The 14997-nt window shown below is 36.1% G+C and overlaps 6 protein-coding genes across 6 annotated transcripts in view; 2 read left to right on the top strand and 4 right to left on the bottom strand.

The window, feature by feature from the left end:
• Positions 1–627: 627 nt before the first annotated feature.
• On the bottom strand, positions 628–944 carry CBG26551 (the record flags this gene model as incomplete). Its single annotated transcript, XM_045236207.1, has 2 exons — positions 628–856; positions 904–944. 2 exons carry the CDS (start codon positions 942–944, stop codon positions 628–630), a joined length of 270 nt encoding a protein of 89 aa, XP_045099839.1.
• A 4212-nt stretch (positions 945–5156) lies between these two features.
• CBG26550 lies at positions 5157–5406 on the bottom strand (the record flags this gene model as incomplete). Its single annotated transcript, XM_045236206.1, has 2 exons — positions 5157–5336; positions 5386–5406. 2 exons carry the CDS (start codon positions 5404–5406, stop codon positions 5157–5159), a joined length of 201 nt encoding a protein of 66 aa, XP_045099838.1.
• Positions 5407–6200: 794 nt separating this feature from the next.
• CBG26549 lies at positions 6201–7557 on the bottom strand (the record flags this gene model as incomplete). Its single annotated transcript, XM_045236205.1, has 3 exons — positions 6201–6386; positions 6615–6650; positions 7555–7557. The coding sequence occupies 3 exons, from the start codon at positions 7555–7557 to the stop codon at positions 6201–6203; spliced, it is 225 nt and encodes a 74-aa protein (XP_045099837.1).
• A 3357-nt stretch (positions 7558–10914) lies between these two features.
• Positions 10915–11234, top strand: CBG16463 (the record flags this gene model as incomplete). Its single annotated transcript, XM_002647110.1, has 2 exons — positions 10915–11118; positions 11160–11234. 2 exons carry the CDS (start codon positions 10915–10917, stop codon positions 11232–11234), a joined length of 279 nt encoding a protein of 92 aa, XP_002647156.1.
• Positions 11235–12064: 830 nt separating this feature from the next.
• On the top strand, positions 12065–13606 carry CBG16462 (the record flags this gene model as incomplete). Its single annotated transcript, XM_045236204.1, has 6 exons — positions 12065–12153; positions 12374–12776; positions 12818–12921; positions 12965–13087; positions 13354–13510; positions 13556–13606. 6 exons carry the CDS (start codon positions 12065–12067, stop codon positions 13604–13606), a joined length of 927 nt encoding a protein of 308 aa, XP_045095972.1.
• Positions 13607–13730: 124 nt separating this feature from the next.
• The window catches only part of CBG16461, a gene marked incomplete at both ends in the record, with an annotated part of 2238 nt that continues 971 nt past the window's right edge, over positions 13731–14997 (bottom strand). Inside the window, 3 exons of the mRNA XM_045236203.1 lie at positions 13731–13742; positions 14317–14658; positions 14705–14810. Of these exons, the coding sequence (XP_045095971.1) occupies positions 13731–13742; positions 14317–14658; positions 14705–14810 (460 nt within the window). The remainder of the gene's footprint in view (positions 13743–14316; positions 14659–14704; positions 14811–14997) is intronic.

Below are 14997 nucleotides of genomic sequence, written 5' to 3'. Positions count from 1 at the left end.
CAACATTTTACTAGTTAGCCACTTTTTGATATCTTTCACAGAAAATGAGATATATAGGCTCAAAGTGGACGATCCGGGTGTCGTTCTATTAGAGGTTTTACGGTATATTATTATTTTTCAGAGCCCATACCCTCACCCAGAAACAACACTCACCTCGGACTGGGGTAACAAAGAAGGGTAAGTTTTCTTTCTCAAATTTTTTTTACTAGAAAATTCTTCCGGCTTTTCAGAAGTATACGTGAATGGGGTGGACCTCGAGAGATGGAAAAATGGCGCCACCAAGAACCACACTAGCAAATGTAGGTTGATTTTTCACTTTAAGCCCAATTATCTCAGTTCCTATAAGAGATATCAAAAGTTTGTAAACTACAAAAACGTTTGTCATATTATGACCAATATTTTATCAGTTGACACAATTTTGATATCTCTTATAGGAGCCGAGATATTTGAGCTGAAAGTAAAATGTCTACGCAAATTCTGATTGCAGATGATCTCATTAATTCTGGAAAAGCTCATCAGCCTGGATTTTAACTATCATTCAACACAATTTTAGAATAAAATTGTTCAACTTTATTATATTAAAATGTTTGGAGTGAAAAAGAAAAAGTAAATAAAAATCACTTTGTCTCACGAAACTCTTAATAGTTTAGAATGTCTCCATTGAATGTTGGCATTTGTATATGAAATGGTTCTCTGCTTGTCATTTGAGCATGCTGAATTTGATGACTTGTCATCCCGTTTGCCCTTATCACTGGTGCTTTTGATTTCCATTGGTTGAATCTGACTCTTCCGCACTTTTACTCTTTCGGTGGAGGTAAGTTCCCGATTTGGGTCGAGTCCTTCTTCTTCAAAATGTCTAAAAAATGAACCTTAAAGTCAGATTCCTATTCAGCACAATCTCACCTTATTTGAAAAATCCAAAAAAACAAAACTTTGAAAAACATTCAGTAAGATTTCTTGAAGTTTTGGCTAGGAATACTAGAATTTCAACAAAAATCAATAATTTGAGACGCCCATTTTGTTAGGTCGTCTGGAAAGAAACAACGAATAGCAAGAAGAAGAAGAGCTTTATATGCATTTTTTCTCTTCGTCTCTTGCTCCTTTAATACTCTCTCGATATTTGATGCGTGGCATTCATTGAGTGATATATGTTAAAGGTGGGGGGACAGGAGTTTTTTCGTAGTTTTTTTGTAGCAAGAGTATGCATTCTACCGTGACGGTGTACAACGCTTAATGTCACTCTGCGTACAGCTGTCGTCCTCGCCTTTATGTATGCAATCGGGCGTGCGCTTTCTCTTTGCCCGCGTGGCTCAGTCGGTAGCGGCGCCGCACCCTCAATCATCGCCTCCACAAGTTCAACTCCTCGAGGGGCATCTTTGAACGGAATTTCGAGAACATTATTTTTTTTCATGTCCCCCCACCTTTAAACAAGTATAAGAGATAATGAGAAGATCGGAAAGCCACTTTCAAAGGGTTGTAGCTCAGATAATTTGCATCGAATGAAAACTGGATTTTCAGATCTAGCTCAACAAGGAGATTGGAATGAGTATAAACATGAATTATTTCAGAGATAGTTAGTTTTTTTTCAGAATTTTCTGGACTTGTTTACCTTTTATGTATAATACTGAAATTAAAGGGGGACTCCGTCCAGAAATTTTTATTGCATTAAAATGTCTTAAAATTTATCTATTTTTCGAATATTATTGCGAAAAAATTCAAAGAAAATCCGAAATCCCCGAAAATGGCGTTGAAAAGGAAGAAAATTCAAAAAAAAGGTGCCGCCGGGGGACGAGGATTTTCAGTGAGAAACCTAGGCCACGGCACCTGACAGCCTTTTTTTCAAGTCGCCGACAGTGGTATTTTACGTTTTTTACCTGCCGGACATGAAATTGAAAAAAATCCGGAAAATTTGCCACATAGGAAAGGCGCCCGCGGCCGTGGCCTAGGTTTCTCACTGAAAATCCTCGTCCCCCGGCGGCACCTTTTTTTGAATTTTCTTCCTTTTCAACGGCGTTTTTTGGGAATTTCGGATTTTTTTTTTGAATTTTTTCGCAATAATATTCGGAAAATAGATAACTTTTAACACATTTTAATGCAATAAAAATTTTCGGTCGGAGTCCCCCTTTAATACTGAAATTTTTGAACAGGGCGTTTTCTGAACATCCTCAATTTTTATTGAAACGTTTTTACTGAAAAATATTTATTGAAACTATTGAAACGTCCGAAACTTTTGTACAAGGAAGATGCTGCAAAAGTCCGTCCGAGATACCTATTTCCATATTTTATGGCACATAACAAATACTGAGAGAGTACTAAAACCCCGAGAGACGCAGAAAAAAGTATAAAAGCCCTTCTACTCGCTCCGAAAACCATTCATTCTTTCCACAAGACGACTTAACAGGATGGACGTCTTAATCTATTGATTTTCTTTAATATTCTAGTATTCTTAGCCTAAACTTCTAGAAAACCTTCAGAATGGATTTCAAAGTTTTGGTTTTTTTTTTCTGAAATTCTTTATTATTCTCATTAAATAAGGTAAGATCTTTTTCAAAGAAAAAATTCAAGAGAGTCAAAATTTTAGAATTTCTGATTTTAGGAATTTAAGAAGTTAAGAACACCTCATCAAGACACCTCATCAAGTCAATTCTGATTGATTTTCTAGAAGGTAAGTTCACACTTTACAACAGTAGATTAAGCCCATACTTCAATTTCAGAGAATCAACATCAATGCTCAAACGGCGGAGATAACGGAGGGGATGAGATTGAAATTATTTTTGACTGATTCATTTAGAATATGAATAAATTTTTCATGCATTCAGAAAGTTTTGGAACTGTTGTTTTACATAAAAAACGCCGATGATATATTTGCTAATTTGAACGATGAAAAATTCTTCTCTCAGATAGATCTGGCAGAAGCATATTTTCAGATTGGACTTGCTGAGTTAGCCAAACGTATGCTGCGCATCACCACAAAAATAGTTAATGTTTATACTCATTTGAATCTCCTTGCTGAGCTGAATCTAAATATCTAGTTTATCAGCAAAATGAACAATTTCACTAATAGTTAATTATTTACAGCATTTTCCAGAGTTTCCACCGTTTACGCATAGTTTGGTATTCAATGTTCGAAATAGAACATTTTCAGAGCATCCTTTTTTCTAGACCCCCAACTTTTGAAACGTCCGAAACTTTTGTACAAGGAAGATGCTGCAAAAGCCCGTCCGAGATACCTATTTCCATATTTTATGGCACATAACAAATACTGAGAGAGTACTAAAACCCCGAGAGACGCAGAAATAGGGATAAAAGCCCTTCTTCTCGCTCCGAAAACCATTCATTCTTTTCTCAAGACGACTTAACAGGATGGACGTCTTAATCTATTGATTTTCTTTAATATTCTAGTATTCTTAGCTTAAACTTCTAGAAAACCTTCAGAATGGATTTTAAAGTTTTATTTTTTTTTTTATTTTTCTGAAATTTTTTATTATTTCATATTTATAAAGCTGAGGTGAGACTTTTTTAAAAATCCTATTTCCAAAAAGGGCTCTGTTACAGTTCAGATGATCCTAATAAAAAATGTAGAATTGAAATTTCTGGAGCTCAATGGAAAACTTATTGGCTATCATTATTCTCCACCTAAAGTCAATGATATTCGACTTTCTTTTTGGTAAGTTCGCACTTTGCAACAGTAGATTAAGCCCATACTTCAATTTCAGAGAATCTGTCGACGAAATAACTATCGTCGATACAGTAAGCAGAAGAAGAAGAAGAGGAATCAATGATCAGAAAGATGTGCAAAAGGGTTTATGGGCGGCAATAACCCGAGGGCTTTTATGGGCGATCAACGGGAGATCGTAAAATATCATGTATATAAACACCATTTTCGCTGTATTGTATATCATTCATTTTTATCTTATTTTTCTTTAGTTTCTTATGAATAAAGGTTTAATTACCCAAGTTTGAGGCTCGACGAGAAGAGATCGAATTTGAGAATCAACATCAATGGTCCAGCTCGATTGGAGGGCCTGTGGCTGTTGGGGATGGGATTTAACTGATTTATTTAAAATATAAATAAATATTTCATGCATTCAGAATGTTTTGGAACTGTTGTTTTACAAAAAAATGCCGATGATATGTTTGCTACTTTGCACGGTGAAACATTCTTCTCCCACAATCAGATACAAAAGACATGGAAAATTAAGACAGAGTCCAGAGAACATAGTTTTTCTACCAGCGCCGCGTAGCTCGGTTCAAGTTCAACAAGAAGACCAACCCAGATTCCCGTCTCCCCCAAAAATTAATTTCTCTGATATCCGAATCTTGAAGGCTCTTTCGGCGGGTCATAGATGGGCGGGTGGGTATTAGCAACCAATGTATTTGATGGATGGACTTCGTGGCAAACCAGCGTGCCTTCTGGCTAGGGAAGACCCCAACTCTTTCCTGATTCCAAATCTATTTTCAAAAAGTGCTTTGTCGCGGTAGTTTTCGAGAAAATTGAGTCGAAAGTTTCGGAAAATGACGTGGATTTTTAATCTCATTTTCCTTCTTCACGTACATAAGTTTTACTGTGTTTAAAGAATGTGAAAGCGTGGTCGAGGGGTTAGTGAGGAAGAATATGAAGCGGGAGTCCAACTTTCTTGAAATCTGAAATGTTGTTTTTTGAAACTGTAAAATTTTTTTTGAAGGTAACAAAATGTGATTTAGTTGTCAATGAGCAAATTTTTAAAAAAATTGGATATTTGACGAAAAATTTATGAAACAGTAATTTTTGTCAATTTTTAGTAGTCTTTGTTTTCGTTCACATAAAATGAAAATATTGTAAAAATTGTAGGTTTTTGCAACTTAAGTTTCGAACGTTAAGGGAGTAATTTTTTTTTGAAAACTAGAAGTTTGATGAAACATTTTTGAAACATTTATTTTTGTTTCCAAAAGTTATAAATTGTAATGCGCTTGTGCGGATCAAAAATCGCTGAATTAATTTGAAAAATCTTAGAATTTCGAATAGGATTATGAAAAAACTTCTTCGGCACAACTAAATTAACACATTATTGAATGTTTAAATTTATTTTTAGATACAAATAATAAGAAGAGAGAGAGAGAATAGAGACAATTATCATGAAGCATCCGGCGAAATGTTGTTTGAATTTTGGAAACGTCTACAGTAAGCGAGTGATTCCTCGTTGATGATCCCTATAATGGTTTCGGTTCCGTTGAAACGATCCACAGATATTGCAATCCCAGAATGCATCAAATTGGTTCTCGGTTTGGATGAAGGTGTGAAGTAGAAACTGATATCGGCCCGAATTTCTCAAGAACTTGATTTCTGTGATGCAGCACTGAAAAAACTGTAGTTATGACAATCGGGATATAAATTTAAAAACTAACCTTGTTTTGGCACGGAACCATTGTTCTGCAGGTGGGTTTGCGATGTTCGGACGGCTTGATAATGACTGATGGCTTTCCTCTTTGAGCTTAATCAGAAGGAATATATTTAAGCAATTTTGGAAGATCAGAATGTTCTAGAAAGAAGAACTGAATAGAATAGGCAGAATAATATCAGGAAAATAAGAAGGAGTATAAATCCGACGTCCATACAGAAGATCGTCTGGATAAATAGAGAATGGGGAATGGAATGAATACTAATGGATCTGCCGGATATTTATAGCAAAAGTTCTAGGGGGCGGAGTCAACTCATTGTCATCATATCATTATCATTATCATCATTTTCATTGTCATGGTGTAATTTTGATGACGATCCATTGTTTTACGACAGTAATCAGCATAGCGAACCTTCATTTTGTCATCATTGATGTCTGGTGGAGCAGAAACTGCTGAAAATCCGTCTGTAGGTTTAGCTATTCTTGAAATTTTCAGATTTTCCGGCTTTCCGAGTATCGGGCTCCCAGAATTTCGAATTTTTTTTATCATTCTCATTGTCATGGTGTCTTTTCGATGACATTCTATTGTTTTATTACAGTAACCAGCGTATATGACCTCAATTTTGTCATCATTGATGACTGGTAGAGGAGAAGCTACTGAAAAATCTTTATTGATTATCGAACCTTCGAGTTTTTTCCAATTTTCCAAATTCAGAATACTTGGAGTTTGAGAAACTTGAATTCCCAGAATTCTGTCATTTTTCCAGATTTTCAAAGTTTTTGATTTAAAAGCTTCTGAAGTTTTTAATTTGCTTGAAATGTTCAACTCCATCCACCTGCTCTAGAAATATGGCGATCGTTTTTTTTTCCTACGTAAGGGCTAGCAAAATAGGGGGTAGCCTGGTCCTTGACGATAGCGATAATCTGGAGTTTTGCAGCGAAGACGGTGGTCTGGAACTTCTCGATATCACTGTAGTCGAAATTTTGATTCTTGGCAACTCCGGCGGCCTGCAAAACAATCAAATTTATGAATACTGTTTCGGTCTGATACCTTCTTCATCTATGGCATCGCTTCTTCAACGATTGCTTGTAGAGCCGGTTACCACGCATCCGGTCTTCGAGGGCATAACTTTTTTGGTACATCCACGATTGAAGGATGGCGTCCACCAGTTTTTGGTTGGACTTACCGTCGTTATTCATTATCGTCGATCTGGCCTACTTGGTTGTTTCGACGACATCATCGTGCATGTCATCTTCTTCATCCTCGCTGCTCTCCTCAGCCTCATCTATCAGGAAGTTGAGGACATCGTCCAAAATAGTTGTTCTCCATCACGTCCTTGATGCTGAACGAACTTCTTCTTTTTCCGTTTCCGGTAGAGGGAATCAGATACTTGATGACGATTTTCGAAATATTTAATCATGCTGGATCATTGCGACGTCACAAATACTATCTCAAATCACTTATCAAAAACTCAACAAAAATATCTTCTCAATTTCTCTCTAATAGATTAATCAGATGCTGGAACTCTTTACCCGCCAAAGTGTTTCCGGTGAAGCCCTCGTCAGCGGCTTTCAAAAATCGACTATTATCCTGTGATCTAAAACATTTTCTTGTCTTGAATTCAACTAATTACTAACTCGGTTTTTCCTTCATCTCCCAATTATTACAAATGTCCTGTTATATCTCCTAGTTTCATAGACATTTCACGTGTTAGTGGTTTTCTCCCCTTCGTTGAAATAAATAAATTAAATTTCCAGCCCCGGATTCTGGAGTTCCAAGGGAGATTTGTTCGACTGTGTCATCAGCTCCATGGATCGCACAATACTCTCCGCGTTGATTCTTGTGGTCCGACAGATTTACCAAAATCCAATTCTGGTGAGTTGAAAGTGAATCCAGCTCGGGTTGGCATTGCTGGGGAGATTGAAGATTGAATCGTTTCAGGTCCACTACCATGTCACCAAATTTTTCTGGTCCGTGAGGATCGTTGACGATTCCATCAAGGAGATCGACGATGAGACGGACTGTTTTTAAATGGTCCTTGAAATCCCCATGGCCGTCATCTCTCCGAACTTTCAAGATGGTCACATGAGAACCACCTTGCTGCTCCTTGAAAATTTAGACATAGGTTCCCCTATGTCTGCTCCTCGTCGCTCATTTCCACCACTTCATTCTCACCATCCGACACGTCGGTTTGATTCTGCAGAATATATTTTTTTAATATTGGCTGAATTATTCTCACCCACAACCACTCAGCCACCTCGCTGCTGAAAACAACAGAACGCGTGGGCGTACATGTGAGCGGTGTTCCCAGGAGGCGAGAAAACAGAGAGAAGATAGATTTACAATGGTTAAGAAATTGGAAACTTTTAGACAAAAATTTTCAGAATTTTAGGAAAAAGTGCATATACAAATTTTGACAGCTGCTTTTTGAGCGGGTCATCTAACCCCTGTTAAAAATGCTCTATCTGTGATTGGGTTTAAGTAAAGTGGAAGGCGTAAGCTATTCCAATAACATCAGGAATACCAGGCTTATCAAAAAGCCTGCCCCCATGAGAGCCACTAGCTGGTCAGTTTTTTTTTCTAATTTTTTACATATACTTTTTATTACAGGCTCTCTCTTTTCTTCGAAAATACAATTTGGAAGAAAGCGTCGAGCTTGGGAAGAACTATAGGCTCCCAAATTTGGCAGCGATCCTTTTGGGGAAAAAACTTTTGCTCAGAGCCGTTCTGGTATATAGAGATGCTGGCTTTCAATTGAGAAATCAGGTAGAATATTAAAAAATGGAAAACAGATAATACTGTTCTTCGAAAATTTCAGTTCCAGAATGTCATTGCTCCCGAGCTGATCACTAAAGAATGTTTACGGCTACAAGCAAGGAGACCACTTTACTTCGAAAAGATTGTTGTCGAAATTGAACCAAAACGGTAAAATTAGAAAATGAGTGATTTTATTAATGCTTTTTAACTTTCAGTCCAGCTCCGGTGAAGAAATCAAAAGCTTCTAAGAAGAAGAGATCTGCTTGAAAAGTTGTGTCTCCAGGAAACAACAATGGAGAGAATAGACAGAGGGTTTTAGTTTTTTTCCCAAATAGTTGTGTCATTTATATCTCATTTTCTAGGAACTATATTTCTCCTATACTTGTAAACCTACTGTCTTTCATTTTCTCTGAAAAATTATTTTTTCTGAAACACACAAATTCGATAAACTTTTTGTATTAAAGGTGGTGTACGGTGAAATTTTTTATTGCATCAAAATGTGCAGAAATGCATGTAGATTGACATAAAAATAAAGAAAAAATTCAAAAAAAAATTCCTTCGGCGAGAAAAACGCATCGAAAAATACGCTGAAAGCCCTTAGGGACGAGATTCAAACATTCCAAAATTCCAAAATTCCGAAAATTCAAAATTTAAAAAAAACGAGAAAGTAGAAATTCAGAATTTTAGAAAATCCTGAATTTTGAGTAATTCTGAAGTTTGAAAAATCCTTAATATTTTTTAAAGAAAATACGATCTCCTAAATTTTGGAAAACTCTGGAATTTCGAAAAAAAATCTGAAAATTCGGAATTTTCAGAATCCTGGACCTAGGAAGCTTTGAAAAAAAATCAACAATTCCTGTACTTCCGAAAGTTCGGAATTTTTGAAAAAATCCATAGTTTTAAAAGAAAAACATTCGGCCATTTCCAAACTACCTATAATAATTTTCCATAATCATGACTTCAATTTTTTACAGTTTTTTGTTCCCAAAAACAAACGTCCTCCAATAATTCCTAGATTTCCATGTGTTGCCCCTCCGGATTAATTTATCTGTAAATTAATTTTTTAAAAACATTTTTTAAATTTCAAAATATGTTCAAAGATTGTCCCAGTCTAGACAATTGGCTACAAAAATGATAAAAATTCAAAAACAAAAAAAAAATCGAAAATTGAACTTATTGAACCCCTCAACCAGCATGACAGACATGTGATTAAAAACTTGTGAATTAGAGATTGAGAGAAACCAGAGAGTTAAAAAAATTTTCCTTTTGATCAAAAATCAGTTATCCTTTTTTGTAAAGTCTTTGAAAAAAATCAAATATTGAAATATTACCCAAAAAATAGGAATTTTACAAATTTCAACTTTCAGGGATGCACCAAGGCTGTGCCACGACCGGACGCTGCATTCTGAAAAGTGTACTTCTGAGATAGGTAGAGCACGGCGGCTCTAGTAATTTCTGGGTAGCTTAGTTTCGAAAGGACGGCCGGATTGGTCCACGGCAACCAATCCACGGTCTCGGCCGCGGCTGCGTTTTGCACAGCCTTAATTCTCAGCCAAAAAATATACAGAATTTTTTTGTACATGATGTTAAAGAAAACGGCAACAAAAAACAGTGTTGACTGTTCGGAAAAGGGCATTTTTATTCGATTTTAATCCGTTTCAAACGACCATTTTGATCCTCCTCTTTCCCTCCATTTTTTGGAATAAATTATTTTTGAAATTTGGGGAAAAAAAATTGGGTTTAAGTTTTTTAAAATTAATATTGCAAGATTTCAAAAAAAAAATTTCAAATTTTGAATATTTTTAAAAAGAAAAATTTCAAATTTTGAATATTTTTAAAAAGAAATTTTTTTTTTCAAACAGGGAAAACATTTTTGAAAAAAACAAAAATATCAATTTTGTACCGAAAAAAATGTTTACATAATCTTTTGTAATCTGTCATTTTATATAATAATTTTGCATAATTTTTTTTTATAAAGTTTTTGAATTTTGTAGGCAAAACTTGGAACATTTTTACGTGCATAAGTTAAATGTTAAAGGTGGAAGGACATGAAAGAAATAATTTTCTCAAAATTCCGTTCAGATATGCCCCTCGAGGAGTTGAACTCGTCGAGGCAAGGATGGTGCGGCGCCGTTACCGACTGAGCCACCCGGGCGAAACTGAAGCAGGCGCCCGGCTGTAAACATAAGGGTGAAGACCAGGCTTGGTCGGAATCGGAAAATCGAGTTCTCGATTTTTCCGATTTTTTTCGGAAAATTTTTCCCTTGGAAAATTTTCCGAATTTTTTTTCGGAAAATTTTCCGAATTTTTTTTCGGAAATTTTTTTCCGTCGGAAAATTTTCCGAAAAATATTCGGAAAATTTTTTCTCGAAATATGAAGGTTGGTTAGAGATGACCTTTAAAGATTTGGGGAGCCGCGTTTTTAACAGTTGAGCTACGCTGAGCAACGCTGAGCAACGCTTAGCTACTGCTCGTATTTGACCAGTTCGTTACCAGACGTCTGAGGACCGACCATTTCGCAACTGACCCTTTTGCAACTAAATATGTATCTCAACGAAACGCTTTACAACTGACAATTTCGCAACCATCCATTTAGCAACAGGATGTTTTAGAACAGTTACGAAATGATCGATGAAAGTTATTCTATAAAAAATCTCACACGGTTCTGGACATTTCCGGACATCAAACTATATTTCAGCCTATCGAAATTCCATCGGAAAACTCGTCACCCTATCCGCAACATTATGCTATCTAACCGAAATTTTCCTCAACCTCCTAATGACGATCCATCGAGTTTCGGTGCTCCTCAGTCCTGGAAAAGCACCCGCCTGGTTCAGCGACACCAAACTTTTTGTGTATTGCTCAGCTTTAGTAACCGGGCTTCTTATCAGTTTGCTGATACCGTACTACTCTACATGCTACGTCAATTTCAACGCATTGACAAGTCTACATGAAACTGCATGTGCTCCAAACAAGCATCCGGTGAGTTTGAGTGTCAAAATCAAAGAAAGTTATGTTTTCAGATCACAAGATTCCAAAATCTGTACCTCATCTGGGTTCCTGGAGCGTCCAAACCAAGAAAAAGAGACGGTAGTTGAAAAGTTTGTATGTCACAGCTTCTGTTGTTGCAATTTTGGCTGCTCAACTTTCTGCGGAAGCTCAAGCAAATGCTAATGAAAACCTTCGAGCAGCCGCTTCCATCGTTGCCTAACTTGCTGCTCACAAGTTGAAAGCTCTTATGGAGGCAAAAAACACCATGATAATTAACTTTTGGAACATCAATCAATAATTTTCTTCTAAAATTTATTATTTAATCATTCAATTTCATTAATATAGTGTTTCCGTTTAGGTCCCCGATACGCGAAAAATGTATATAAAAACTTTGATTCTATCCATAATTAATTCAGAAAATGTTTGAAAAATGAAAAATCAGAGAAAACAAAAACTTGTATTCCAGAAATTTTTACTCAAAAATGCGCCTTTCATCTAGTTGATTGAATTTGCATTTGCTGACTCCATAATTGAATTACTGTTCCTTTCCACGTCCTCCTGTCTAATTTCATTTTCAGCGGAACAGAAATCACTTCTGAGAAAATCAGTTTACCAGAATATGATCACACAATTAACAGGTCCCTCCTTGTTTTCTTCCCAGTCTACCACCCCAAAAATCGGTTTTCATCTATTCCTACTCCTTTCTATTCGTTCCTGAATAATGCTCTCACGTTATAATCACTGGGATTTCGAAGGATTTGGTTTGAGCAATTCCACTATAAAAACATGGATACGCATTGTCAGTTTTTTTGACTCAATTTGTTATACTCTCATAGAATATCAATTTGTGTTGATAGTTGTCGGACTCCTCACAAATATATTCCACATTTTTATTCTCCTTCAAAAATCAATGAGATCAAATAGTGTGAATGTGCTAATGATTGGAATCGCTGCTTCTGATTTGTTCATTTTGGGATATTTAGTATATTTACACACATTGGAATTATTAGAATCGAACAATGAATGGTAACGTTCATAAATAACGTAAAACATGTAGGGCCGAAGTTAGAAGAGCCGGCCCTTCTGTTGTTCCAAGGCACCCCCGGAAGAATTTTCTAATACAGGTTTTTTGATATTTACATTGCAAACAAGCCGAAAACGGGTCGATCCACCGTCGGTTCACCGCCGGTCCGCCGAAGATCCGTTTCCGGCTTGTTAACAAGTGCAACTGAACTTTTTCTTTCAGTTGGAACCGTTTCAATTATCCAGCTCAATTGGTGGTATATTGGGGAAATCCATTAAGAGATGGCCTTCAAAAATCGATCCCATGGCTCGGCATCTCAATGGCTGTTTTAAGACTTTTGATTGTGAAGAACTTACTGAACCCGAAATTCGAAAATTTATCTAATCCCAAGTTCAGCGTTGTATTGACCCTTGTAACATATATCCTCAGCACATTCTGGTCACTGTTCCTCTATAGGGGGTATTCATTGGCAGATGGCAACGACCTATGGCAACCGGCACCAAGCTGTACCGGATTCCCTGTAAATTATACAGAACATCAGTTTTATATTCAGTATGAACGAGATGTGAATGTCGAGTCTGATTGTATGATCGAAGTTTACCTATTCACCGATGGACTTTTAAAAGTAAAAAATAACTTATAAAAATCAATAATATTGAAATTCAGATCATCCCCACAATAGTGTTTCCAATTTTGACAGGGCTACTAATCAGAGAACTCAGTGCCGCAAATACAAGACGAAAAAAATTGACGGCTACTCAGAGTAAGAGGTGGTAAAAAGTAATTGGTCTTGGAGCATCTAACTGATTTCAGTACACGTGCGGACCATACAACTAAATTGATAGTTTGCATGACCGCGATGTTCATGGCAGCTGAAGGACCGCCGGGAATATTGCTTGTTCTACAAGGATTTGTAAAAAACTCTGTTGGTTTCTCGTAAGTTTTATCAGAGTCATAAGAATATGAGAAAAATGAGTATAACCTGATTCAAGATTTCGAAATTCCTAAAAACCGACTGGTACTTCTAACTTTGAGTCCATTTTTCTCGGTTCCTTTCAAAGATATGGAAGTGCTAACAACTGACATATTGTTTATCATAATAACACACTCATTTTATCAGTTGACACTTTTTTGATATCTTGCACGGAAATCGAGATAATTGATCTTAAACTTGACAGGTTCCGCGGTAGTAATTTTTTCAGACAATTGATGTCCGACCTTATGTTCATTTTTTTTATTTTCGCCGTCCTAAACTCTATCACACATTGTTTAATTTGTCTTACCGTATCCACACAATACCGTAGTACAGTAAAATCTTTACTCTGTTGCGGAACGTCCAAACCCAACAAGAAAGAGACGGTAGTTAAACATTCTTGCTTTTCCCTATTATTTTCCAATTTTCAGGGCACCGTCACCGTGAAAGTCAATGCTTCTATGATGACCCCAGCTACATAACTTCAGAATTTTTTTTGAAAAATTCTAAAATTTTGATACTCAGAACATTTTTCAGCCTTTCTCAAATGATTTATTAACCAATCTTCGAAATTTTGAAACTTCCTAAGCTATAAATTTTTTTTGGTTAGCTTCTTTCCTCTAAATTAGAAAAATTCTTTGAGTAAACAGAACTATAAAGCTTTTGAAGTTAGACATTTTTCGTTCCCAACATTTTCCCCTCTCATTTCTTCCGATTTTTATGGACTTGCACGATTGGCTTCTACTTATCTGCCAAATTGTGTTTAACATCCTGGTAGTTTTATGCTGTATCTACGATGTGATTCTGTTTTTGAGTGTGATAAAGCATCGATTCTATTCTTCATCGAAAAACAAGACACCGTTTGTGTATATCACTTTTATGACTTTTGCTGGAGTTTTGGGAAAACTGGCAAACTTTTTTATGATCGATGCGTGGCCGATTGGGAATTGGATCGATGAAAATCAGAATCTCAAAATCTAGCTTTTTTGAATTTCTCAATCCTCAGTTTTTGATTTTTTTTATTCAGTATTTCAGAATCTTAAAATCTCAGCATTTCAGAATTTCAGAGTTTCAGAATTCCGGAATTTAATTAAAATTTTCTGGAAATGTTTTTGATATTGTGATCTGAAAAAATCATCTTTGGCGGAAATTCAAAAAAAGAAGCTTTAAAATTTTTGCAAAAAAAACCCACTTTATAAGGGACATCACACTTTTTGCTCAAATGAGCCTCCGACTTATCCTTCTGAATTTTTTTCAACTCCAAATCCGAAACTCGTTGTATATCTTCAGGATAATCAATATATGCCAAGTACCATAATCCAAAAAGAACAAATCCAAAAATCGAATGAAGATAGTAAGACCATTTCCAATCGAGAGAACTTTCACAGAGAAGACCAGTTCCAACATTTGTAATCGTTGAAGCAATTCCATTGAAACATGTTAAAATGGACATGAAAATGGTGACTTCTGATACTGGAGCCCATCGTCCGTTGATTAGTCCGATGGCAGCAAAATCAGCAGAATAGGCGAATCCCTGAAAATTGAATTTCACAGTTCTAGAAATTAATCTCCACACTCACCTGTATAAACCTGAGCAATATCAAAAAATAATAATTCGTTTTTGCAGAAAATGGAATCAAAGCAGTTGTACAATACGAGACAAGTCCACAGATAAAGAACGGTATTCTGAAAATTTGAATTTTTCTTTTCAAATTATTAGAATTTTGATCATATTTTGCGGACGGGCCCAAAGCGGGCCGTGGCGGGCCCTGTCATAGTTTCTTTTAGGATCAATATTTTTCGACTAACTAAATTAAATATTATAGAACTCGACGAGCACTAGAAAATGATAGTATTTGGGACACTGTATCAT

This window comes from Caenorhabditis briggsae, assembly GCF_000004555.2.
Source record: "Caenorhabditis briggsae complete genome, chrIV, whole genome shotgun sequence".
NCBI lineage: Eukaryota > Metazoa > Nematoda > Chromadorea > Rhabditida > Rhabditidae > Caenorhabditis > Caenorhabditis briggsae.
This window is presented reverse-complemented; position numbering and strand designations above follow the sequence as displayed.